This window comes from Neoarius graeffei, chromosome 4 (assembly GCF_027579695.1).
Source record: "Neoarius graeffei isolate fNeoGra1 chromosome 4, fNeoGra1.pri, whole genome shotgun sequence".
In the NCBI taxonomy this organism is placed as follows: Eukaryota; Metazoa; Chordata; class Actinopteri; order Siluriformes; family Ariidae; genus Neoarius; species Neoarius graeffei.
The window spans coordinates 88,772,275-88,795,106 of record NC_083572.1 but is presented as its reverse complement, the minus strand read 5'-3'; the positions used below and the strand labels follow the sequence as shown (position 1 = coordinate 88,795,106).

Below are 22,832 nucleotides of genomic sequence, written 5' to 3'. Positions count from 1 at the left end.
AATTTTTGTGGTATTGCGCAAGGTAAAAAAAATTGCAGAGAATGCAGAATGTTACAGATATTTGACCAAAGTTTAATATAAAATGGGAGAATTACATTAATCTTACTCCGGAATTTACCCATGATATGCACTTTAAAGTGGCTGGTTTTATCCTTCCCAGAATCCAGGTCATCGTTTTTGTTTTGGGACCACTACCTGTTCGCTCTCTGTGCGGAAAAATTCAGTATTAAGGCCCGGTCCCACAATACCGATAACCAGGGTGCGATTTGTCAAAAAACCAGAAGGGGGGATTTTTTTTTTTTTAATCATGAAACGTCACAAAATTAAGGTAACAATAGGCTAACAGCTCAGTAACATCCAATGATATCAAATGAATAACACTAAATGAAAACGAACACTAAACCAGAGATAGTAAATTCATCTTCCTATCTCTCTGACTAAATACACGAACACTAACACAACAAAGTTCGCATTGCTTGTCGCGTTGCTGTGATGTTTCTCTCCCTCCGGATTAAATGGACAGTGACTCGAAAATCATTAAAATACATGAATACTAAATGAACAGTTTGCTCTGATGGCTCAGTTCACATTGTGCGCAGCTTTCCGATTTAAACTGTTTTTTTTCTCATCCTTATACTTCCTGTTTCATGGACTGTAACGGATTTGCTTATTTAGTAATTTTAATGCAGAATTTACTTTGAAATTATAATCAGACACTCCAACGCCCCCCCCAAAAAAAAAATCGGCCGTGAAAAAGGCGGCATCCGCCAAAAGGCGCGCTGTCACACACACTCACTTTCAAAATGACCTTGAAGTGGCAGCTTTGATGTTCATGAACGTCCCCAGCAAATAGATACATTTAGATAATAACAATACCTTTGGGTTCTGAGAACGCAAAGATATTGTTATTACAATGTATCTATTTGCTGGGGACGTTCGTGAACATCAAAGCTGCCACTTCGGGTCATTTTGAGTGCAATGTAGACCACAGAAAACTGTGTCACAACATGCCTGTCATGTCAACTTTTTTTTTGGTTTGTTTGTTTTATTGACGGGGTTGTCCCCGAGGATTTTTTTTTCAGCAGAGATAAAAACCAGAGGGGGGGATGATCCCCCCCCCAGCAAATCGCACCCAGCCGATAACTATAATAAATCGACCCCCTGCAGTTTATGTGCTTGGTGCTCACACCAGACCGATAACGCGACCTATAGCCCAGGCCTGGGTTTATCCGTATCGCTGAGATTGCTTCTGGAGCCATTTTTCCAGGCCTGGAAAAACATGATCCGATAAAACATCTGACCAATCAGGTAATTGTTTACATGTGACATTGTCTGAGCACGTACTATTTTTCCCCAGGCGTCTTTGTACCTCCTTGTTGCATCATGAAGTCGCGGAATACAGATTCACGGAAAATAATGCAAAGCACGGATCTTTTATTCACGGATATGTGATTTTTCCATGAAATATCAGTCGTAAATTAATGAAGTAAACATACAAATGCAGGTAAGATATTTTAACGATGAACTTCGGCAGTCCAAAGATTTAATCATTTTAGACTTCTTAATTTTTTTTTTATCCATGATGCATCATCTGTATGAAATCAGTAACCGATCTGTAATATACTGAAACGTCCGTGACCAGCCTGTGAATTATTAGCACCCGTGATGCATCCGTATTAAAATCTGTAACCACTCCGTATTTTGTATCTTTTTTTTTTTAAATTATATTTCTGTAATCCATGACCTCTCTGGATTATATTAACCACCGGAGTGTGTGCGTGGGCTGTTTTGGAGTCCAAGCTGTACAGTATGACCCGGAATAATGTGCTACTACTTGGAAAAAACTTCCATGACTATTCCGAAGTTGCATGCATTTATTTCCCAGGACCAAGCGATATTATAGTTGTGGTGTGACTGCTCCAGACTGGAACTAAATTCAGGCAGAGGTATCGTCATAGTTGTAGTTATAGGAATAGTTATAGTTATCGGTGTTGTCGGACCGGGCCCTAAATGATCCCTATTGAAACTCTTCTCAAACTTTTTCTTCATCTGTGCATCATGTGTCGAAGCTTGGAACAAATTATTCCTTATCTTCGCCTTCCTTCACGGCCGAGAAAATAGAAATTAATGCAGTACACATATTGATTTTGATACATATTGTTCTATATAATAGTGTTATTTCAATAAGTATTAAAATAGGCATCAGTAGCCGGTTTCACTAAGATAGACTACGACTATAACTTAGACAGAGGGTATAGTCGGACTTAGCATAGACGTCTAACAAAAACTGTTGCACAAAGCAGTTAAGACTCTGACTATCTTAAGTCATACTATGCCGCAAAGGATTGTTGGTAATTTAAGACTCTTTTCAAAAAAAAAAAAAAATGGCGGACAGCAACCGGTCAGTGCCGTTCACGCACTCGGACAATTTAGCCATTCTTGAAGAACTTAATTCCTACAAAGGGGTTTTGTTGGGGAAATTCAATGAGGAGTGTACCAACAAAAAGAAACATGAGGTGTGGGAAAAAAATCACCGATGCGGTGAACAGCGTTAACCCCGCTGCGGTACGAGACATGTCAGCTGTGCAGAAGAGGTTTAAAAATATGGTGCCAGAGGCAAAAAAGGAAATATACAAGCGGAAAACGGGACCCCCAACGGGAGGAGGGAAAGCGAAGAAACTAAAAGTCACCACCGAAATGGTGATAGAGATCTATGGAGGCGAGTCGCCGTTATTATCTACATCACTCCTCCATCTGCGCGAGTCTCTTCAATTTAAGTTGCAGTCTTTCCTTTTGGAGCGACTGCAACTTAAATTGAAGAGACTCGCGCAGATGGAGGAGTGATGTAGTAGTAGTGTGTGTGTGTGTGTGTGTGAGTGTATGAGAGAGAGAGAGAGAGATAAGTGATGAGTGGTGATGTAATTATATGCATAATGAATTTATATATTTATATTATTTATATATATTTATATTATTTATAAGTAATAAAATGAATAAGCTGGCATTACACTGTTTGTTCTTTATTGAATACTTTATAGTTAGATTATAATAGCCTAAATTCGTGTATTACATACTTGCACTTCACTGCCTTAACATTTCAAGCTTTCTTGTAGTTATTGACATTGATGGCACTTATGGCTTGACTGTTTTTTTTTTTTTTTATTAAATTTTATTCATTTAAGAAAGTATGTCCAGTAATAATAGTAACAATAGTAATAATAATAACAACAATAGTAATAATAACAAGAACACAATAACAAGAACAACACTATAATAATAATAATAATAATAATAATAATAATAACAACACACACACACTGATTCACACACTATTTCAGTTATTACCATGGTGATATAGCCCTTAGACCCATATTAGACTGGGGGGAGGGTGTCTTACTTTTTAAGCCTAAAATTAGACTTAAAAAATTAGTCTTAACTTTTGTGAAACTGTCTTACTTGCATTAGACTGGTCTATAAAGAAACTTAAGACCAATCTTAACCCATAGCCCAGTCTAAACTACTTTAGTGAAACCGGCTGCAGGTGTTTTAATTAACTACAGCTCAGATTGCAGGAAATAGGGTGTGTAAGGTCTCATTTTGAAAAAAAAATTCCCGGGGGGTGTCCCACAGGCCCCCCCTTATTACAGATTTTCTGCTTTTTTCATCAGCACCCACTCTCATCCCTGAAAAAGATTTTATCCCCCGCTGGCCGAAAGGCCCGAAGGAGGTTTATGTCATGGTGATGTCCGTCCGTCCCCAACTCACCTTCTGAAATCAACTCATCTCTCAATTTTTGGAGGAATTTCACGAATCTTGACAGGATTCTTTGTTATATGTCAGTATTGCGCATATTGCAATTTTGTTCAATTCAGTCGCATTTTACCAGAGTTATGGCCTAGTTGCCAGCAGGGGATATTGTGCTCTCAGAGCATTCTTGTTTAACACTTTTTTTTTTTTTTCCCGTTTACCACACAATTCTGTAAATGTTCCATGTGTTATTTCAGAGTTTTGATGTCTTTAGTATTGTTCTACAATGTAGAAAATAGTCAAAATACAGAAAAACCTATGAATGAGTCAGGGTGTAAAAAATTTTGAGTGGTTCTGTACGTCTCTCTGTTCGTAGTCCTGCTTCAGAGAGGAGACCTAGTGTTGGTGTAGTGACAGTCAGGAGTCAGTATTCATTGCGCAGGAGGACACACATTCCTGTTAAGAGCCCCAGCGGTGCCAGACGAGGCCAGTCCAGAGTGCTCGTCTCATTGGGTCGTCATAAACTCCGGTGCCTCTCTCCATCCAGCTTCGTCGCTGCTCCATGGAGCTCAAGAACAGGTATGGCTATGGATGTTCACGGTAAGATTTAAATAAGCAGCAGGGGGCTGCATTCTGTAAAACTGGGACATGAGGCTGAATGTCTCTTCTTGTTCATGATTACTGCCTTATAAGCTAATGGTCTGCTTTACAGCTTATGCGAAATGAAATGTATACAGATATCTCTAAATATAGACACATCGATTCGTTGAAGTTTGTTTCTTTAGTTTTACTCTGGACCTAACGTAGATGGAATAATAAGAGCCTCGTCTAAAACCTTTCCTAAAACCTAGACTACATTCAGACTGCACCCTGAAACGACCCATATCCGATTTTTTTTGCCCATATGCGACCTGTATCCGATTTGTTATTGACAATCTGAACGACACAGATCCGATTTTTTCACATGCGACCCAGGCGGCTTGGATATGTGGTCCTAAATCCGATGCATAGCCGATATTTTCACATGCGACTGCAGTCTGACCGGACAGGTCGCATTCATGCGACCTACACGTCATCAACAAGAGACAAACGTCACTATTCTGCGTTGGCTAATCCCGCCTCTTTGGTGGAAAACAACAACATTTGTACCGTTTTCAGAATTTAAATAGACTTTTATAGAATTGATCAAGCTAATGGTGGATTTGGTAGGGACCTGGATGTTGATCTGTTAGCCTGATTAAATAAAACAGTTTCTATAACTGATTTATAACTTAAACCATCCTGTATTACAAGATTATAAGATTGTTCTGGAAATTTCCAGTAATTTGACACCTTCGGTCTCATTAGTCTGCTGCCCACATTAATCAGATTATTGTGAGAGTTCCGCCGCCGCTGCCACAAAAACCACATCGCCAGGTCTCGCCTCATCTCCATAGCAAACTGCACTGGTGTTTCTGCACCTTGAGCCAGCACTGAGAGAAGTTGCAGAATTCAGCTGGCAATAAACAATCTAAATAAATATTTATAAAAATGTAGAAAAAGTTTATTAATATGACGAAATAAATATGTGCAAATTATTAAGCCTGAATTAAGAGTTTGGTAATACAGCGGCCGTATCCCAAATGACTGCCTACTGAAGCTCGAGTGCACTATATAGAGTTTAAAAATCCATTACTTCCTAGTAACATGTAGTGCACTTATATAGAAATTAGAGAGACATTTAGGAGTCAACCCTCGTTACCAGGCTACACGTTTTCATTTCAGTTCAGAAACAAAAACACACACGAGACCTCACACTTTAACACTAACCAGATAATTAAACAAACAAAAACAAAAAAAGAAATCATTAAACTTGAAGAGTGCGCTTTTTTTTTGTTTACGTATTACGTAGATGTGCTTATTACGTGTCAATTTGCGCATGCGGGACACTTTTGGGTCGTTTTCCGTTCATATTGGAGATCGCATACAAGTCTCATATAATTGGTAATGTGAACGGCCTAACAAAAAAATCGGATTTCACAACAAATCGGATATGGGTCGTTTCAGGTTGCAGTCTGAACGTAGTGCTAGATGCAGCATGCATTCAGAGAACTGTCACACAGGCTTACAGAAATGTTTTAATCCCTAGTATGGCTTCCTGTAATGCAGTATATTATTATACACACAGGCCACTTTTTCCATGGAATAAAAACACGTATTCTATTCCCTTGTAGCAGGTTTATTGATGCCATGCAATATTATCATATCACTTATCCTCCATGTATTACGCCAACACGACCTCACACGTCAGAGCTCATGCGAAGATCCAATGGCAAAACTTTTCTGCTGCGCATACGCACAATCATTTCTTTGTCGGCCGGGAAAGAGAGAAGACGAGGCTAATCCAGTGCTGCTCCTAGGATTAAGCGTGAAATAAATAAACTGAAAACTGAATCTAAAGATACTCTGAACACCTGAAAGGCTACCAAAACGTCATTAGATATTCTTCACGCATATTCACAAGAGAAAAACATACCAACGGACATCGAAAAACTGGAAAAGAGACACGTCGGAGATGTAACACTTCCGTGCTAGCGAGTGACTGTGACAGTTTGTGAATAAACATGGCCGCGAGGTTTGCGTCATTAAAAGCGGAAGATTTTGAGAGAATTTTGGCTGCCAGGTCGCTCCGTTGTGTGAAGTTGTTATTATTGATTTTAAAAGAGGTTAAGTAAATTACACAGGGAAAATAATAATAATAGCAACATTTGGTTTGACTGTGCTAGCATTGGCCTTCACTAACACTGCACTAGCTGGAAGGTAACGGGACTGCCGCACTAACAGCACCGAGTCGCGGGTGAGCTAGCGTTGGCTTTTGCTAGCACTACTGCTACACCAGCTTGAAGGTAACGGGACTGCCACACTAACAGCACCGAGTTGCGGGTGAGCTAGTGTTGGCTTTTGCTAATACTACTGCTACACCAACTGGAAGGTGACTGGACTGCTGCACTAGCAGCACCGAGTTGCAGGTGAGCTAGCGTTGGCTTTTGCTAACACTACTGCTACACCAACTGGAAGGTGACTGGACTGCTGCACTAGCAGCACCGAGTTGCAGGTGAGCTAGCGTTGGCTTTTGCTAACACTACTGCTACACCAACTGGAAGGTAATGGGACTGCCGCACTAGCAGCACCGAGTTGCGGGTAAGCTAGCATTGGCTTTTGCTAACACTACTGCTACACTGGCTTGGAAGGTAATGGGACTGCCACGCTAACAGCACCGAGTCGCGGATAAGCTAGCATTGGCTTTTGCTAACACTACTGCTACACCAACTGGAAGGTAACGGGACTGCCGCACTAGCAGCACCGAGTCGCGGGTAAGCTAGTGTTGGCTTTTCCTAACACTACTGCTACACCGGCTGGAAGGTAACGGGACTGCCGCACTAGCAGCACCGAGTCGCGGGTAAGCTAGCGTTGGCTTTTGCTAACACTACTGCTACACCGGCTGGAAGGTAACGGGACTGCCGCACTAGCAGCACCGAGTCGCGGGTAAGCTAGCGTTGGCTTTTGCTAACACTACTGCTACACCGGCTGGAAGGTAACGGGACTGCCGCACTAGCAGCACCGAGTCGCGGGTAAGCTAGCGTTGGCTTTTGCTAACACTACTGCTACACCGGCTGGAAGGTAACGGGACTGCCGCACTAGCAGCACCGAGTCGCGGGTAAGCTAGCGTTGGCTTTTGCTAACACTACTGCTACACCGGCTGGAAGGTAATGGGACTGCCGCACTAGCAGCACCGAGTCGCGGGTAAGCTAGCGTTGGCTTTTGCTAACACTACTGCTACACCGGCTGGAAGGTAACGGGACTGCCGCACTAGCAGCACCGAGTCGCGGGTAAGCTAGCGTTGGCTTTTGCTAACACTACTGCTACACCGGCTGGAAGGTAACGGGACTGCCGCACTAGCAGCACCGAGTCGCGGGTAAGCTAGCGTTGGCTTTTGCTAACACTACTCCTACACCGGCTGGAAGGTAACGGGACTGCCGCACTAGCAGCACCGAGTCGCGGGTAAGCTAGCGTTGGCTTTTGCTAACACTACTGCTACACCGGCTGGAAGGTAACGGGACTGCCGCACTAGCAGCACCGAGTCGCGGGTAAGCTAGCGTTGGCTTTTGCTAACACTACTGCTACACCGGCTGGAAGGTAACGGGACTGCCGCACTAGCAGCACCGAGTCGCGGGTAAGCTAGCGTTGGCTTTTGCTAACACTACTGCTACACCGGCTGGAAGGTAACGGGACTGCCGCACTAGCAGCACCGAGTCGCGGGTAAGCTAGCGTTGGCTTTTGCTAACACTACTGCTACACCGGCTGGAAGGTAACGGGACTGCCGCACTAGCAGCACCGAGTCGCGGGTAAGCTAGCGTTGGCTTTTGCTAACACTACTGCTACACCGGCTGGAAGGTAACGGGACTGCCGCACTAGCAGCACCGAGTCGCGGGTAAGCTAGCGTTGGCCTTTGAGAATGCTGATATGAAGAGAGTTTGTATGTGTAATAATAATAATAATATTGGCTGGCTTTTTTCATGGTCTATCAGATATAATCCATTCAGCTAGCATGATATTGTACTCATCTTCGATTTGTTCAATATCATGCTAGCTGAATTGAATATATCTGATAGACCACGAAAAAAAGCCAGTCAATATTATTTAAATATCATGTCGTTTTTCCAACTTCCCAAAGTCATTCTGGTTACGGTCACTATCCTGAAGGCTTGTATGGTCAGACCCATGTGACTACCGTACATCGATATTATATATTGAAATGCATAAAACATCCCATTAATTCTTCCCTGAACCCTAGTCTCAGACCTTAGTCGCTCTGCCTGAGGGATCTGAAAGTAGAATCTTCACACTTCCAGATTCCCTAAAACAGAAATTCCTGTCCATGCTCATGCACGTCACTCATATGATAGAGATGTAGTCGATAGATAGTTTACGGAAAAGCTTACGTATTCTTTTGAAATCTTATTATATTGTTACATTCCCATTAGAGCACTTTGACTTAATGATTATCTGAAGGAAGAGCATCGGCCTCGCGCAGCCGTTTAGTGCTGCAGTTTTTCAGGACGCTGCCTCTTTATACCGGCACGAGGATGTAAATGTTGCTGCTGCTGAGAAGGCAGACAGATGTTTGTTGTGCTCGACACATTAGAGAGGATTGTATTGGTAAACAGTAAACAGGACACACTTCCCTCAAACAGAGAGACTGTTCCTGACACCCTCTGTGACTAATTGGCATAATGAGCAATTAGCACGAAACAGTCACTGGGAAATTAATTAACCCTGTTTGTATCCTGTACGCTACCAGAGAGACACAAAGGCAGCGTCTGAATGTGGGATGTAAATTAGGTCACGGGATGGGGGCATTTATTTTGGGCTTATTTAAAAAGGAAAGAGCTCTGGAGGATAGGTGGCATTCTCACTTCCTGTGCCAGGGCATGTCCAGTAGAGGTCAGCATTCGCTTTGTAGCAGGAGTATAAGGTGTGAGTGAGAGAGAGAGAGAGAGAGTGAGAGAGAGAGTGAGATCTGTGGGAATGAATTGTCCACTCCGGCCATGATGGTGTACATGTGCCGATAGCAGGTAATTTGCAGCAACGGCACGCCGAATGTAGCGCCGCTATCAAACCCCGCCAGTGCTCTCACTCAGTAGATAAAGAGGAGCTAATGCATAATTATCCTTTTGCAAATTGGATTGTTTTAACGAACTGGAGAATATAGGCCCCACGTGATGGAAAGCAATCACTGTTTTTACAGCCCGCTCCCTCCTCCTCCTCCTCCTTTTCGCAGATAGCGCGTGAGGCGAGGCGAGGCAAGTCTCGCCGTAATCGCCTGCAGTCTGTTCGAGTGCGTTTTACACACTCAAACTCTGTTCACGTCGCCATTAACACAGTTTCATCTTCCGTTTACAAATACGTCCTGTTCTTTCTCTTTGCTCCTTTCATCTTTTTTTTTTTTAATTGCTGAACTTCGTGCGAGGTGAATGAGAGGGTGAAAGAGTGTGTGAACGACTAAAGAGGGTGTGAGGGGGAGTCATATGGACTAGCCAGAGGGACTCTGCGCAGCAGATAAGCGTGGCTAATAAAGACCAAATTGAATTACTAATGACTAGAGAGGGGGCAGCCGTGTTAAAAATGGCGACTAACCACTTCTCGTCACTGCCACGATCACCGCTGCGTGACATCTCTTAATTTTCTCTCTGATGACTCTCTCTCTCTCTCTCTCTCTCTCTCTCTCTCTCTCTCTCTCTCCCCCAGTCCTCCACCTCCTTGTCTCTCAGCGTCCCTGTTTACCGTGGCTGGTTGGCTATCTGGAGGGGGATTTAAAGGGGCATAAACCTAAGTGAGCAGTTAGGAGTGTAATGAATCGCAGGCGGGAGAGAAGTGCCTCGATAATCCCATAAAGTGAATAAACGACAGAAGAATGTAATAGAGAGGAGATGAGCATAGGGGAGGAATGAGAGAAGAAATGAAGGGGCCTCGAGCTCAGCGACAGACGTTTGCCCTCCGACTATTTATCAGAATAGACAATACACACACAAAGGAAGCCATCTGGGTAAAGAGACGATCCTCGTGTTGTAGCCCCCCCCCCCCCCCCCCACACACACACACACGCGCACACACACACCATCTTCCCTTAGTTCTTCATGCAGTCATTTTCTACCATAACACTCCTCTCTCAAGGTTCTTGTGGTATTGGATCATTTTAGCACTTTGTCATATTGTCCAAATTATTTCGGACGTTTTTCTACACGTATTGATTCTTTGTCAAGGCTGTGATGTTGCAGTCACTCGGGCCAACTAGAGATGAGTATTACAGAGACCGAGCCACTGGTGATTACGGACAGCCACTTCACGAATACACTCGTTTGGGATTTCTATCCAATCCCCCTGTTTGTGTGTGTTTTGAATTAGCACATCATTAGAAAATTCCAGAAATTAAATATGGACTTGCATATCGAAACAAATACTTTGAAGTAGGGGTGTAATAATAATAATAATAATAATAATGGCGGCACGGTGGTGTAGTGGTTAGCGCTGTCGCCTCACAGCAAGAAGGTCCGGGTTCGAGCCCCGTGGCCGACGAGGGCCTTTCTGTGCAGAGTTTACATGTTCTCCCTGTGTCCGCGTGGGTTTCCTCCGGGTGCTCCGGTTTCCCCCACAGTCCAAAGACATGCAGGTTAGGTTAACTGGTGACTCTAAATTGACCGTAGGTGTGAATGTGAGTGTGAATGGTTGTCTGTGTCCATCAGTGCGTTTACATGCACATAGAGAAAATCGAATTTCTGCCGTAGCTCGACTGAAATCGAAGTTCTAAATGCCATGGAAACACCTTAGCTCGGCTGAAATCGAACCGAACTGGATTTCTTGTAATCGAGCTACGCAACCTAGATTATGCGATTGTAGCCGAGCTACTTAGTGCATGTAAACCCTATCGAGCTACGTAATCAAGCTACTTACTCCAGCACTGCCCCTTCCGGAAGTGACGAGTGACGAGACCACAAGCGGGAAACACAAAGCCTCGGTCGGCATGACAACAGTAGTAGTAGCGAGCAGCAGAAGAGGTCAGGAGGAACAAGGAGAACGAACGAACACGGGAACTGATAACTTTGTTTATACTCTTGAATAGCTCTTCTTCATGACGACAACCGGAAGTGTACCAACACGATGGGGCGTGTAGCGCCACCTGTGGCTCGGGTGCACAATGTACCTCACACAATAGCTCGATTTCCTTGTGTGCATGTAGGATTGGATTTCTCTGGCACCCCTGCTGGGACCCTTAGCTCGATTACCGACAGCAGCTCGATTTGGATGTGCATGTAAACGCACTGTATGTGTCAGTCCTGTGATGACCTGGCGACTTGTCCAGGGTGAACCCCACCTTTCGCCCTTAGAACAGGATAAAGCGGCTAGAGGTGATGAGATGATAATATAATAATAATAATAATAATAATAATAATAATAATAATAATAATTGTATTTGCAGTCGCAAAGCTTTTCAATACTTTCTCCACTATGTGGTGTCTTGAGCTAATTTGCACAATTATGGTAATAAATCTTGACTAGTTTATTTCATATATTTAAGTATTGCACAATTTGTGATCTCATCTCATTATCTGTAGCCGCTTTATCCTGTTCTACAGGATCGCAGGCAAGCTGGAGCCTATCCCAGCTGACTACGGGCGAAAGGCGGGGTACACCCTGGACAAGTCGCCAGGTCATCACAGGGCTGACACATAGACACAGACAACCATTCACACTCACATTCGCACCTACGGTCAATTTAGAGTCACCAGTTAACCTAACCTGCATGTCTTTGGACTGTGGGGGAAACCGGAGCACCCGGAGGAAACCCACGCGGACACGGGGAGAACATGCAAACTCCACACAGAAAGGCCCTCGCCGGCCACGAGGCTCGAACCCGGACCTTCTTGCTGTGAGGCGACAGCGCTAACCACTACACCACCGTGACAATTTGTGGTATTTATTATAATTTTGTATTAAAATATGACCGGGCTCGACATTACGGACTGCCCGATTGCCTGGGGAAAATGAAACATGCATTCGGGCAAGTGGGATATGTCGCCGACATGCCTGACCGGGCAAGTTGGAATGAGCGTATATTACGAACTAGCACCACAAAAATTAGGCTTTTTGATCTTTTTATTTCAGTTCCTAAAAGCGTCCCTCACTACGTATCCGCCATTATGTTTGGCTGTTTTCTTCGTCTCGGTTTCATTTACCGCTTTGCGAGTTATTTTCTATTCCCCCGCTGCTGTAGTGTTGTACACGTACTGTTTATAGGCCCCTTGTGAATGACGTCGTGCATCACGTGATAATTACAGCTGGGGTCAGACAGACACCGTCTTTCATGCAAGCAAGGCTTAATCTGTCTTTAAAATTGTTAATTTTTGCGCCGTTTTTACTTGTTCAAACAGAGAAATAGATAAAAGGCATTACCGTCTCCCCGCTATCAAGAAAAATGCTAACAAATAGAAGAAATGCTTCAAGAACAACGAGGAAATGAGCGGTTAAAGAATACAGCGAGAAGAGCTCAGCCTGAAAACTCCAGAGAAACTCACGATCGTATTTAAAATGTATTTTGCAAAAACAGAAAGTCGGAAATGAGGATGGAAGAGTTTGCTTAAGAATCTCGTTTTTTTTTTTTTTCTGCTCGCATTCGAGTCGGCTCCTTCATGAAAGTGTTTGATTTTCTTAAAGGTGAAGCCGCTCCCTGATTCGACACAGAAAACCCAGATTGGTTTCAAATAACTCCGGCCTAAAAAAAACTCAACCAAGAGCGACCTGCGCGATAAATCCTGAAAGAACAGAACAGATCAAGAGCACAGAGAGCTGGAGCTTTGTTTCTGTTATCAGAGGAACACAGTCCTGTGCAAAATATTTGTATATCTTTTTTTTTTTTTAATCATCATCCACCTCTATGTTTAAAAAAAATAAATAAAAAAATACCCGCGCTGTGTCATGACTGACCGGCTGCACTGATTCAGTTACAGGTTGCCAGGTCTGTATAAAACACCCACAACCTACAATCGAAACAATAATTTTAAACTAAAACATTATCCTGTCTGTCATGACGCAGCGCGGGTTTATTATAATTTTTTCTTTAAACCTAGAGGTGGATGATATAAAAAAAAAAAAAGATATATAAATATTCTCAAACACAGTACTGTTCAAAAGTCTTGGCACCCTATTGTTTGCTTCATACAAACTTTTGTTATAGATTTCTATTTTATGATTTCTACATTATCGAGTAATGAACCTGAGAGAGTTCTACACAAACACACTTAAATTTACAACCGGTGCATGCATGTGAAATGGGAATAAATCGACTAAGGCAGGAAAAACTATTTTGGACAAAATTGTTATTGTCCATTACAAGTAAAAGTAAAAAGTAACCAATAATCAAACTTAGTAATAAACTTAATCAATAACCAAACTTCAACTCAATGTGTGATCTTCATTTTATGTTGCAATTCACAACCGTTCTATGGTTTTCCTAAAAAAAAAAAAAAGTAGTACTCGCAAAATAGGGGGAAAGTGGAAATTTAACCCCACTTACCCCCCAGGGGCAAATGGGTTTAAAAGTTTATGTCGAGCCTGTATGATGTAATTTATTTAAATATAGTGATTTTATTTTTTAACGTTTGGGTATATTCTGAAATATATTCCCTTTATGCATGCGATGTGTCACTTCCTGTCAATTCTTTGGGATGAAAGATTGGATGTCTGCGTGAGTTCAAGCGTTTGTCAAGTTATGCTACTTGTTTAAGAAGCTACAAGCTGTAATATCCTTTTTTTTAAGTTTACCATCAAGAACTACAAGCTGTAAAATCCTCTCTTAGGGCGTATTCACACCTACGTTGTTTGGTCCGGACCAAACGAACCAAATTTCCCTTGGTCCGGACCTTTTGGGTTGGTCTGAATACAAACCACCGAACTCTGGTCCGGACCAAACAAGCGGACCGAGCTGCAAGGTCGGACTCGGTCCGGACCAAAGGAACCCTGGTGCGGATCTTTTGGAGGTGTGAAAGCAGACCGGACCTAATCCAACAGTTTTGCTTTTTTGTACCTCGGGAGCTTCCGTCGTTTGTCGAGCATTATGGGAAACAGAGTCTTGACACTCCACCGCAAAGTGCAAACACTGTTTCGGTTGTCAAGGGTCGTTCAGTCACCAGTGGTAGGCGAGTACAAGAAATGAGTAGGGGGCAAATGTGGGCCGAGGAAGAAACGCGTACCCTTGTGGATATATGGGCAGATGTCCACATATCTGAGCTTTTGGAGAGAACACACAAAAATGCCGACGTGTTTGCTGTATTCAGTGAGAAAATGAAGGAGAAGGGGTTCACGCGCTCCCCAGAACAATGTTGGCTAAAAGTGAAGAAACTCCGTCAGACCTACATTAAAATCAGGGACATTCTTTCAAAAAGTGGCGGTACTAGCGATGCAAAAAAGAAATTCATCTATTGCGTGAAGAGCCAGAACTGTCACAACATGATGTGCGCTCATCAGCGCTATCCTCCGTAGCCGCCTTGCCCTTTGAAGTCGTCGTTGATAAATTACTTGTACAACAGCATAGTAATCGCACAATTGTGAAAACAGTAAAAACTGGAAAAAACATATAGCTTTGATGACATTAAAAAGAATAACAGCATGGAAAGCCTCCATGACTACTTTTGAACTTGACGCTTTGTGCGCGTGTCGTCTCTGACCAATAGCTGAACGACCTCAGGGCGCGTGGCTTTGTTGACAGATTTTGGTCCGCTTACTAAAATGTACAGTGTGAAAGCGAACCGCACCAAAATGAAAAAATTAAAAAAACATTTGGTTCGGACCAAAGCAAGTGAACTATCGAACTATCCTGGTCTGAATACACCCTTAGACTCGCTAAGGAACTGCAAGCTGTACAGTCCTCTCTTAGTCCACAGGCAGGCTTAAGTGGTATATTATGTTTTTGTTTGGTTATTATTTTAATAACGTCTAAGATTGTTTTGTGTGTTTGAATGTATGGTTGATTTGTTGTATGCTTTATATTTATCTTGTCTAATTTGACGGTGTTTTTATGTCCGTCGGCGCAATAAAACATCAGTGATTAAGAACCTGGGCCTTGGATGTGTGACTAAGGGCAGAATAATAATAATAATAATAATAATGACTTTAGGAGCACCATACGAAGTCTCAGCACTCTTACAAACTTAGAAAAGAAACTCGAATCAACAGTATTTTACAAACAGAAATGTTTTAAGCAGGGATTTAAAGTTGTTTAAACTCTCCGCAGTGCGGATGTTCATTGGAATTGAATTTCAACGTCTTGGGACACAAACCATAAAAGCTTTGTCTCCGTAGCTCTTTGAACAATACACTCCATTCACAATACTGTCTTCATGATTTTGGTTTGATTTGCAGAATATTTTCAACAACATTCGAACGAAGAAAAAGTAATGACAAAAAAATACTTCTTTTTTTAGTTCTGAATCATAAACAGTGCAGAACAATGTGATTTTTTTTTCTGTATAAAACTAAATAAACCAAATTTTTGCAATGTAGACAGTTTTAATATAATATTATAAACAAAATGTCCTACAGCTTGACCAGTTCATAATTATAAATAAATAAATAAAATGTTCAAATTCTCCTCCGAATTTTGATTGACTAAAGTCTCTGGGACTTTGAAACTGATCAACAACTAGAGCTCCAAAGGGGTTAAAATGGCCGGTTTCTACAGCTTTTGGTATTTTATGAAAGCTTCTGAAGAGCTCTTTTTAAGTTATAACATGGCCATGCAGCTGTATAATGTATAATCTGTGTTGGTTGGAGCAATCTGGAGCTATCAGACTTCACAAGTGCACATCTCTGCTGTCCAAACAGTGCACCTGCGTGACATGAATGATCGATTAACAGGATTCTGATTTCCACGATGTGAATCTCGGATTTCCACAAAGTGTCACAATGTAAAAATACACCCTTATTTTTACGAAGTGGAAAAATGTGATCACCTTCAGAAGTCCCCTGTATAGGAGATGTACCTAATAAACTATTAATGGTGCGTACAGTATAGAGTAAATAGGAAAGCACTTGGTATCAGGCCTCAAAATTAACTTTTGACACTTTTTGCCCTGCAGGGCACATGGCCTCAAATTTTTGTCCCCCCCGCCCGAATTTCCTTTTGGCCTAAAATTTTGTGGTATTTCGGCAAGTTTTCAAGTACACGGTTCAAGGCAGTACTGATATGTTTTCTAGGGGTATGATTGAGTTATTTAGACAAAAGTACATGTTTTTTAAAAATACATTTATTTTTAAAAGCATTTATTTCTGCAACAGAAGAACAAGACAAGCCCTGAAAAAATCAAACATAAATCAATATCAAATTTATTTACCAATACTTACCATTAGCTTTTTTTTTTAACACACAGTGCTGAGCGTAAATGAGTCCACCCCCTTTGAAAAGTAACATTTTAAACAATATCTCAATGAACACAAACAATTTCCAAAATGTTGACAAGACAAAGTTTAATATAGCATCTGTTTAACTTATAACGTGAAAGTAAGGTTAATAATATAACTTAGATTACACATTTTTTCAGTTTTACTCAAATTAGGGTGGTGCAAAAATGAGTACACCCCACAACAAAAACTACTACATCTAGTGCTTTGTATGGCCTCCATGATTTTTAATGACAGCACCAAGTCTTCTAGGCATGGAATGAACAAGTTGGCGACATTTTGCAACATCAATCTTTTTCCATTCTTCAACAATGACCTCTTTTAGTGACTGGATGCTGGATGGATCCATTTTTCACGCCAGCCAAGTCTAGTCCAGAAGGAATGATCTAAAGTGGGCCACCATGCGCAATAAATGTTGCAAGCTATATACACTATATACAAGCTATATACAGAAGCTATATCCGCCCTAGTAATACCGACCTATTTGCCTGAAAGAATCCCAAATGGCGAGGAATTGACTGAGAAGAAGCGATTTTTGTTGAACTGCTCATTAAGGCTTAATTAGTCCATAACTTCATTAATAATTGTCATGAAGCAAATCTGAGTCGAAGTTATATGCACCCTAGGTACCCCTACCTTCATGCCAAAAAGAATAAAAATATGTGAAGAATTGAGAGAGAAGAAACGATTTTCGTGAAATGTGGATGACGCTGGACAGACAACACATGACGGGATAAACTCATCACCTGTCGGCCGGATGAGCTAATAATAACCAACAGGAATTATTTATACACATTTGTAAAGGTTGGGGTAAAATATAACAGCCTAGTAACTAGAATATTCTGAAAAGCGTTAATAGCAAATAGGCCTTTTCTTAATAAAATTTTAGGAACTTTTATACTACCTCCATGTGCTTCTCTTTTCTTTAGCTTTCAGCAGTCTGTAAAAAGAGAGCTCTGATTCCTTGTTAAATCTGTTGGTACAATCAATCACGCAACAGCTCTTTCGCATTTTAGATCTGTTTGTGGGTTTTTTCAAGGCATAAGAGCTGTGTTCCTTCCGCCTAGGGTGAAGGAATGTGTATTCCCGCTATTTGACGTTATTGCACCTTCTGCTGTCTAAGCAACATAAGGGGTGTTCACACGGCAATTTTTACTCCGGTGTAGCACCGGGGCTGCCCCGGTAGAGCGTTCACACGGTACAAAGTTATACCGGTGTAGCCCCTGAAAACTACTTAAACCGGTGCAAATCTAACCCTGCTCGGGAGGTGGTTTAAGAAATTTACTCCGGAGTAAATGCTAGTTTGCGGGGCAGCACCGATATAAAATGGGACGTCTGAACGCTACAGGGGTAGACTCGCTACGCGTGAGGAGAGTTGATTACATACGGGCATTGCATAATTTGCATCCTGGTATTTTGCGCTTCCAAAATGGCGAATATCAACAACAACAGAACTGCGTGTCTTCCAGTGTTGCCAGATTGGGCGGTTTTAAGTGCATTTTGGCGGATTTGAACATATTTTGGGCTGGAAAACGTCAGCAGTATCTGGCAACACTGGTGTCTTCATCCACGTTGTTTTCCCGGCGCTTGGTGATGCCATGACAACCGGGAAAATGAAGTACATTTTCACGCATGCGCATATTTCATTTCCGCATTATTACTATCGTATAGCACGATCGCAAAAACCGCCGTGTGAACGCAAGTGGGGCTGCACCGGTGCTAACACGCTTCTCTCTAGTAAGCAGGTTTGTGACGTGTGAACGCTCCACAAAATTTACACCGGTGTAAGATGTATCGCAACAAAATACATCGGTGCAGTATCGATGCAAATATGTGCCGTGTGAACACCCCATAATGACAGCTTAAAACAAATAAATAATCGCGATTCGTTTTTTTACTTCATTGATTCGGATCGTATCACGATTTATCGTTGCACGCCTCGTGTATACGTGTTTATTTTTACAGACATCCTTTCTCGCATGTTCAGATTTATCCTAAGGGACTGTTGTAATGGCTTTATTTGGGATGATATATTTAGAAGAACCCCCACTGACCCTTCTTTCTCTCACACACATGGGCAGGTCATGTCCGGTCAGAGTTTTATTACTTTTTCTACTGTCAATAGGGTTCTCTGTGCGTAAATCTCTGTGCGCATCTGTGGCCTCACAAGCACTCATACACACACCCAGCGCATAAATGTTGACCAGCTCATGCACTGCTCCTATCAAACACACTCAGTATCTCACAGAATCGTGTTAAACCCCACCACCACCACCCCCCAGCCCTCTCCTGTTGCAGCACAGCCGTTGATGTACTCATTTATTTACCCATAAATCAGTGCTGCGCTGTCTAAAAGCCTTTTTCTCACTGTCTTTTACTACTCTTTAACCGTTAGATCACACATGCAGAGTGCACATTCGCACCCTGATGTCCACACATAAGCAAAACTGTGCATAGGTAGTGTAATAAGCCATAAGGAGTGGAAAAAAACATGTTTACGATATATTTAAGTTAGCATGCAGGTGAGTGGATTTGGAGCTTACGTAAATTATTGCCACTTATGTTTATAGTACAGTGCTGCTGACGAGGACTGTGGGTAATGTATAGAATATAAATGTTGGAGGACATGGAGGAGAGATCTTGTTTTTTGTTTTTTTGTTTTTTTTCTTCTTCTCTGCATGCAGGACATTTCCTCTATCTGTAGTGTATTAGGTCTACCTTTTAAGACTGATTTGATTTGTGTTTCAAACTGCATGTTTCATTTATTGATATACAACCCCAATTCCAAAAAAGTTGGGACAAAGTACAAATTGTAAATAAAAACGGAATGCAATGATGTGGAAGTTTCAAAATTCCATATTTTATTCAGAATTGAACATAGATGACATATCAAATGTTTAAACTGAGAAAATGTATCATTTAAAGAGAAAAATTAGGTGATTTTAAATTTCATGACAACAACACATCTCAAAGTTGGGACAAGGCCATGTTTACCACTGTGAGACATCCCCTTTTCTCTTTACAACAGTCTGTAAACGTCTGGGGACTGAGGAGACAAGTTGCTCAAGTTTAGGGATAGGAATGTTAACCCATTCTTGTCTAATGTAGGATTCTAGTTGCTCAACTGTCTTAGGCCTTTTTTGTCGTATCTTCCGTTTTATGATGCGCCAAATGTTTTCTATGGGTGAAAGATCTGGACTGCAGGCTGGCCAGTTCAGTACCCAGACCCTTCTTCTACGCAGCCATGATGCTGTAATTGATGCAGTATGTGGTTTGGCATTGTCATGTTGGAAAATGCAAGGTCTTCCCTGAAAGAGACGTCGTCTGGATGGGAGCATATGTTGCTCTAGAACCTGGATATACCTTTCAGCATTGATGGTGTCTTTCCAGATGTGTAAGCTGCCCATGCCACACGCACTAATGCAACCCCATACCATCAGAGATGCAGGCTTCTGAACTGAGCGCTGATGACAACTTGGGTCGTCCTTCTCCTCTTTAGTCCGAATGACACGGCGTCCCTGATTTCCATAAAGAACTTCAAATTTTGATTCGTCTGACCACAGAACAGTTTTCCACTTTGCCACAGTCCATTTTAAATGAGCCTTGGCCCAGAGAAGACGTCTGCGCTTCTGGATCGTGTTTAGATACGGCTGCTTCTTTGAACTATAGAGTTTTAGCTGGCAACGGCGGATGGCACGGTGAATTGTGTTCACAGATAATGTTCTCTGGAAATATTCCTGAGCCCATTTTGTGATTTCCAATACAGAAGCATGCCTGTATGTGATGCAGTGCCGTCTAAGGGCCCCAAGATCACGGGCACCCAGTATGGTTTTCCGGCCTTGACCCTTACGCAAAGAGATTCTTCCAGATTCTCTGAATCTTTTGATGATATTATGCACTGTAGATGATGATATGTTCAAACTCTTTGCAATTTTACACTGTCAAACTCCTTTCTGATATTGCTCCACTATTTGTCGGCGCAGAATTAGGGGGATTGGTGATCCTCTTCCCATCTGCCAGTCCAAAATGCTCTTTTTATACCCAGTCATGTTAATGACCTATTGCCAATTGACCTAATGAGTTGCAATTTGGTCCTCCAGCTGTTCCTTTTTTGTACCTTTAACTTTTCCAGCCTCTTATTGCCCCTGTCCCAACTTTTTTGAGATGTGTTGCTGTCATGAAATTTCAAATGAGCCAATATTTGGCATGAAATTTCAAAATGTCTCACTTTCGACATTTGATATGTTGTCTATGTTCTATTGTGAATACAATATCAGTTTTTGAGATTTGTAAATTATTACATTCCATTTTTGTTTACAATTTGTACTTTGTCCCAACTTTTTTGGAATCAGGGTTATATTAACGTAGCTTAGGGGTTGTTTTCGATTATTACGTCTGCATGGTCAGAAGTAACCAGGGTTTTCACTAGAACATACTGATACTGGATAGTTTTCCATTAAAGGAGAACTGAAGTCATTTTTAAACTTGCTTTATTTCTTAATTAACGTGTTATTCAATTACGTTTTCGGTTTTAGTAGCCTTATATCGTGACTCGTATTGGCAACTAATTGCAATTAAATATTAAACTTATCGGCCTATTCGGTTTTTAGCCGTGTTGAATTTAGTTAGTTTGGTCCACGGCAGACGTCGCTTATCCGCACGATCTTCACGAGACTTGTGCGAGACTTCGAAATGTGAAGTGTCAGCCAGGTGTCAGTGCCGCCATTTTGAAAACTGTTTTCCAAATGAAATATTGCACAAAAACGAGTTTAAATGACGATTACTGCCTACTTTTTTCAAACTTTCCTGACTGCTGTCTATAGATGAAAGTCTTCCGGATTTACCCGGAAATCCGGATATTTGACAAAACTCTTGAAAATCTCCAGTTTTCCGAATGGAGAAATGTATTTTTCGGATTTTTCGCATTCCGTTTCATAGAAATTCGGTTTTGCGATCGCGCGGCTTGTTTATGTTCGGCGACAGGGCGCTGCCATTTTTGTAGTCTCGCAGTGCTTGCTGGTGTGTACGAGACCTTATATGCTTATATACATACCTCGTCATGTGAACGAGATTTTATCGCGATATCGTGCTTTAGAAAATGCGGTCTTTCTTTTGTGTACCTTTCTATTGAGCGAGACAATTGAAGAGCCTTCTCTATTGAAATGTGTTTACCGATTCAGCAATAATAACGTACACTACCGTTCAAAAGTTTGGGGTCACCCAGACAATTTTGTGTTTTCCATGAAAAGTAACACTTTTATTTACCACCATAAGTTGTAAAATGGTGGGCGGCACGGTGGTGTAGCGGTTAGTGCTGTCGCCTCACAGCAAGAAGGTCCGGGTTCGAGCCCCGTGGCCGGCGAGGGCCTTTCTGTGCGGAGTTTGCATGTTCTCCCCGTGTCCGCATGGGTTTCCTCTGGGTGCTCCGGTTTCCCCCACAGTCCAAAGACATGCAGGTTAGGTTAACTGGTGACTCTAAATTGACCGTAGGTGTGAATGTGGGTGTGAATGGTTGTCTGTGTCTATGTGTCAGCCCTGTGATGACCTGGCGACTTGTCCAGGGTGTACCCCGCCTTTCGCCCGTAGTCAGCTGGGATAGGCTTCAGCTTGCCTGCGACCCTGTAGAACAGGATAAAGCGGCTAGAGATAATGAGATGAGAAGTTGTAAAATGAATAGAAAATATAGTCAAGACATTTTTCTGGCCATTTTGAGCATTTAATCGACCCCACAAATGTGATGCTCCAGAAACTCAATCTGCTCAAAGGAAGGTCAGTTTTATAGCTTCTCTAAAGAGCTCAACTGTTTTCAGCTGTGCTAACATGATTGTACAAGGGTTTTCTAATCATCCATTAGCCTTCTGAGGCAATGAGCAAACACATTGTACCATTAGAACACTGGAGTGAGAGTTGCTGGAAATGGGCCTCTATACACCTATTGTGTATACCTATATTGCACCAAAAACCAGACATTTGCAGCTAGAATAGTCATTTACCACATTAGCAATGTATAGAGTGGATTTCTGATTAGTTTAAAGTGATCTTCATTGAAAAGAACAGTGCTTTTCTTTCAAAAATAAGGACATTTCAAAGTG

At 41.9% G+C, this 22,832-nt stretch overlaps 1 protein-coding gene across 3 annotated transcripts in view; it reads left to right on the top strand.

The window, feature by feature from the left end:
- zc3h3 (zinc finger CCCH-type containing 3) overlaps window positions 1-22,832 on the top strand; it is a 233,612-nt gene that overhangs the window by 12,602 nt on the left and 198,178 nt on the right. For 2 of the 3 annotated variants that reach the window (XM_060919963.1, XM_060919962.1), the window contains exon 3: window positions 4,124-4,347. In XM_060919963.1, coding sequence (XP_060775946.1) covers window positions 4,124-4,347 — 224 coding nt within the window. The remainder of the gene's footprint in view (window positions 1-4,123; window positions 4,348-22,832) is intronic. The other variant, XM_060919964.1, reaches the window with a different exon arrangement.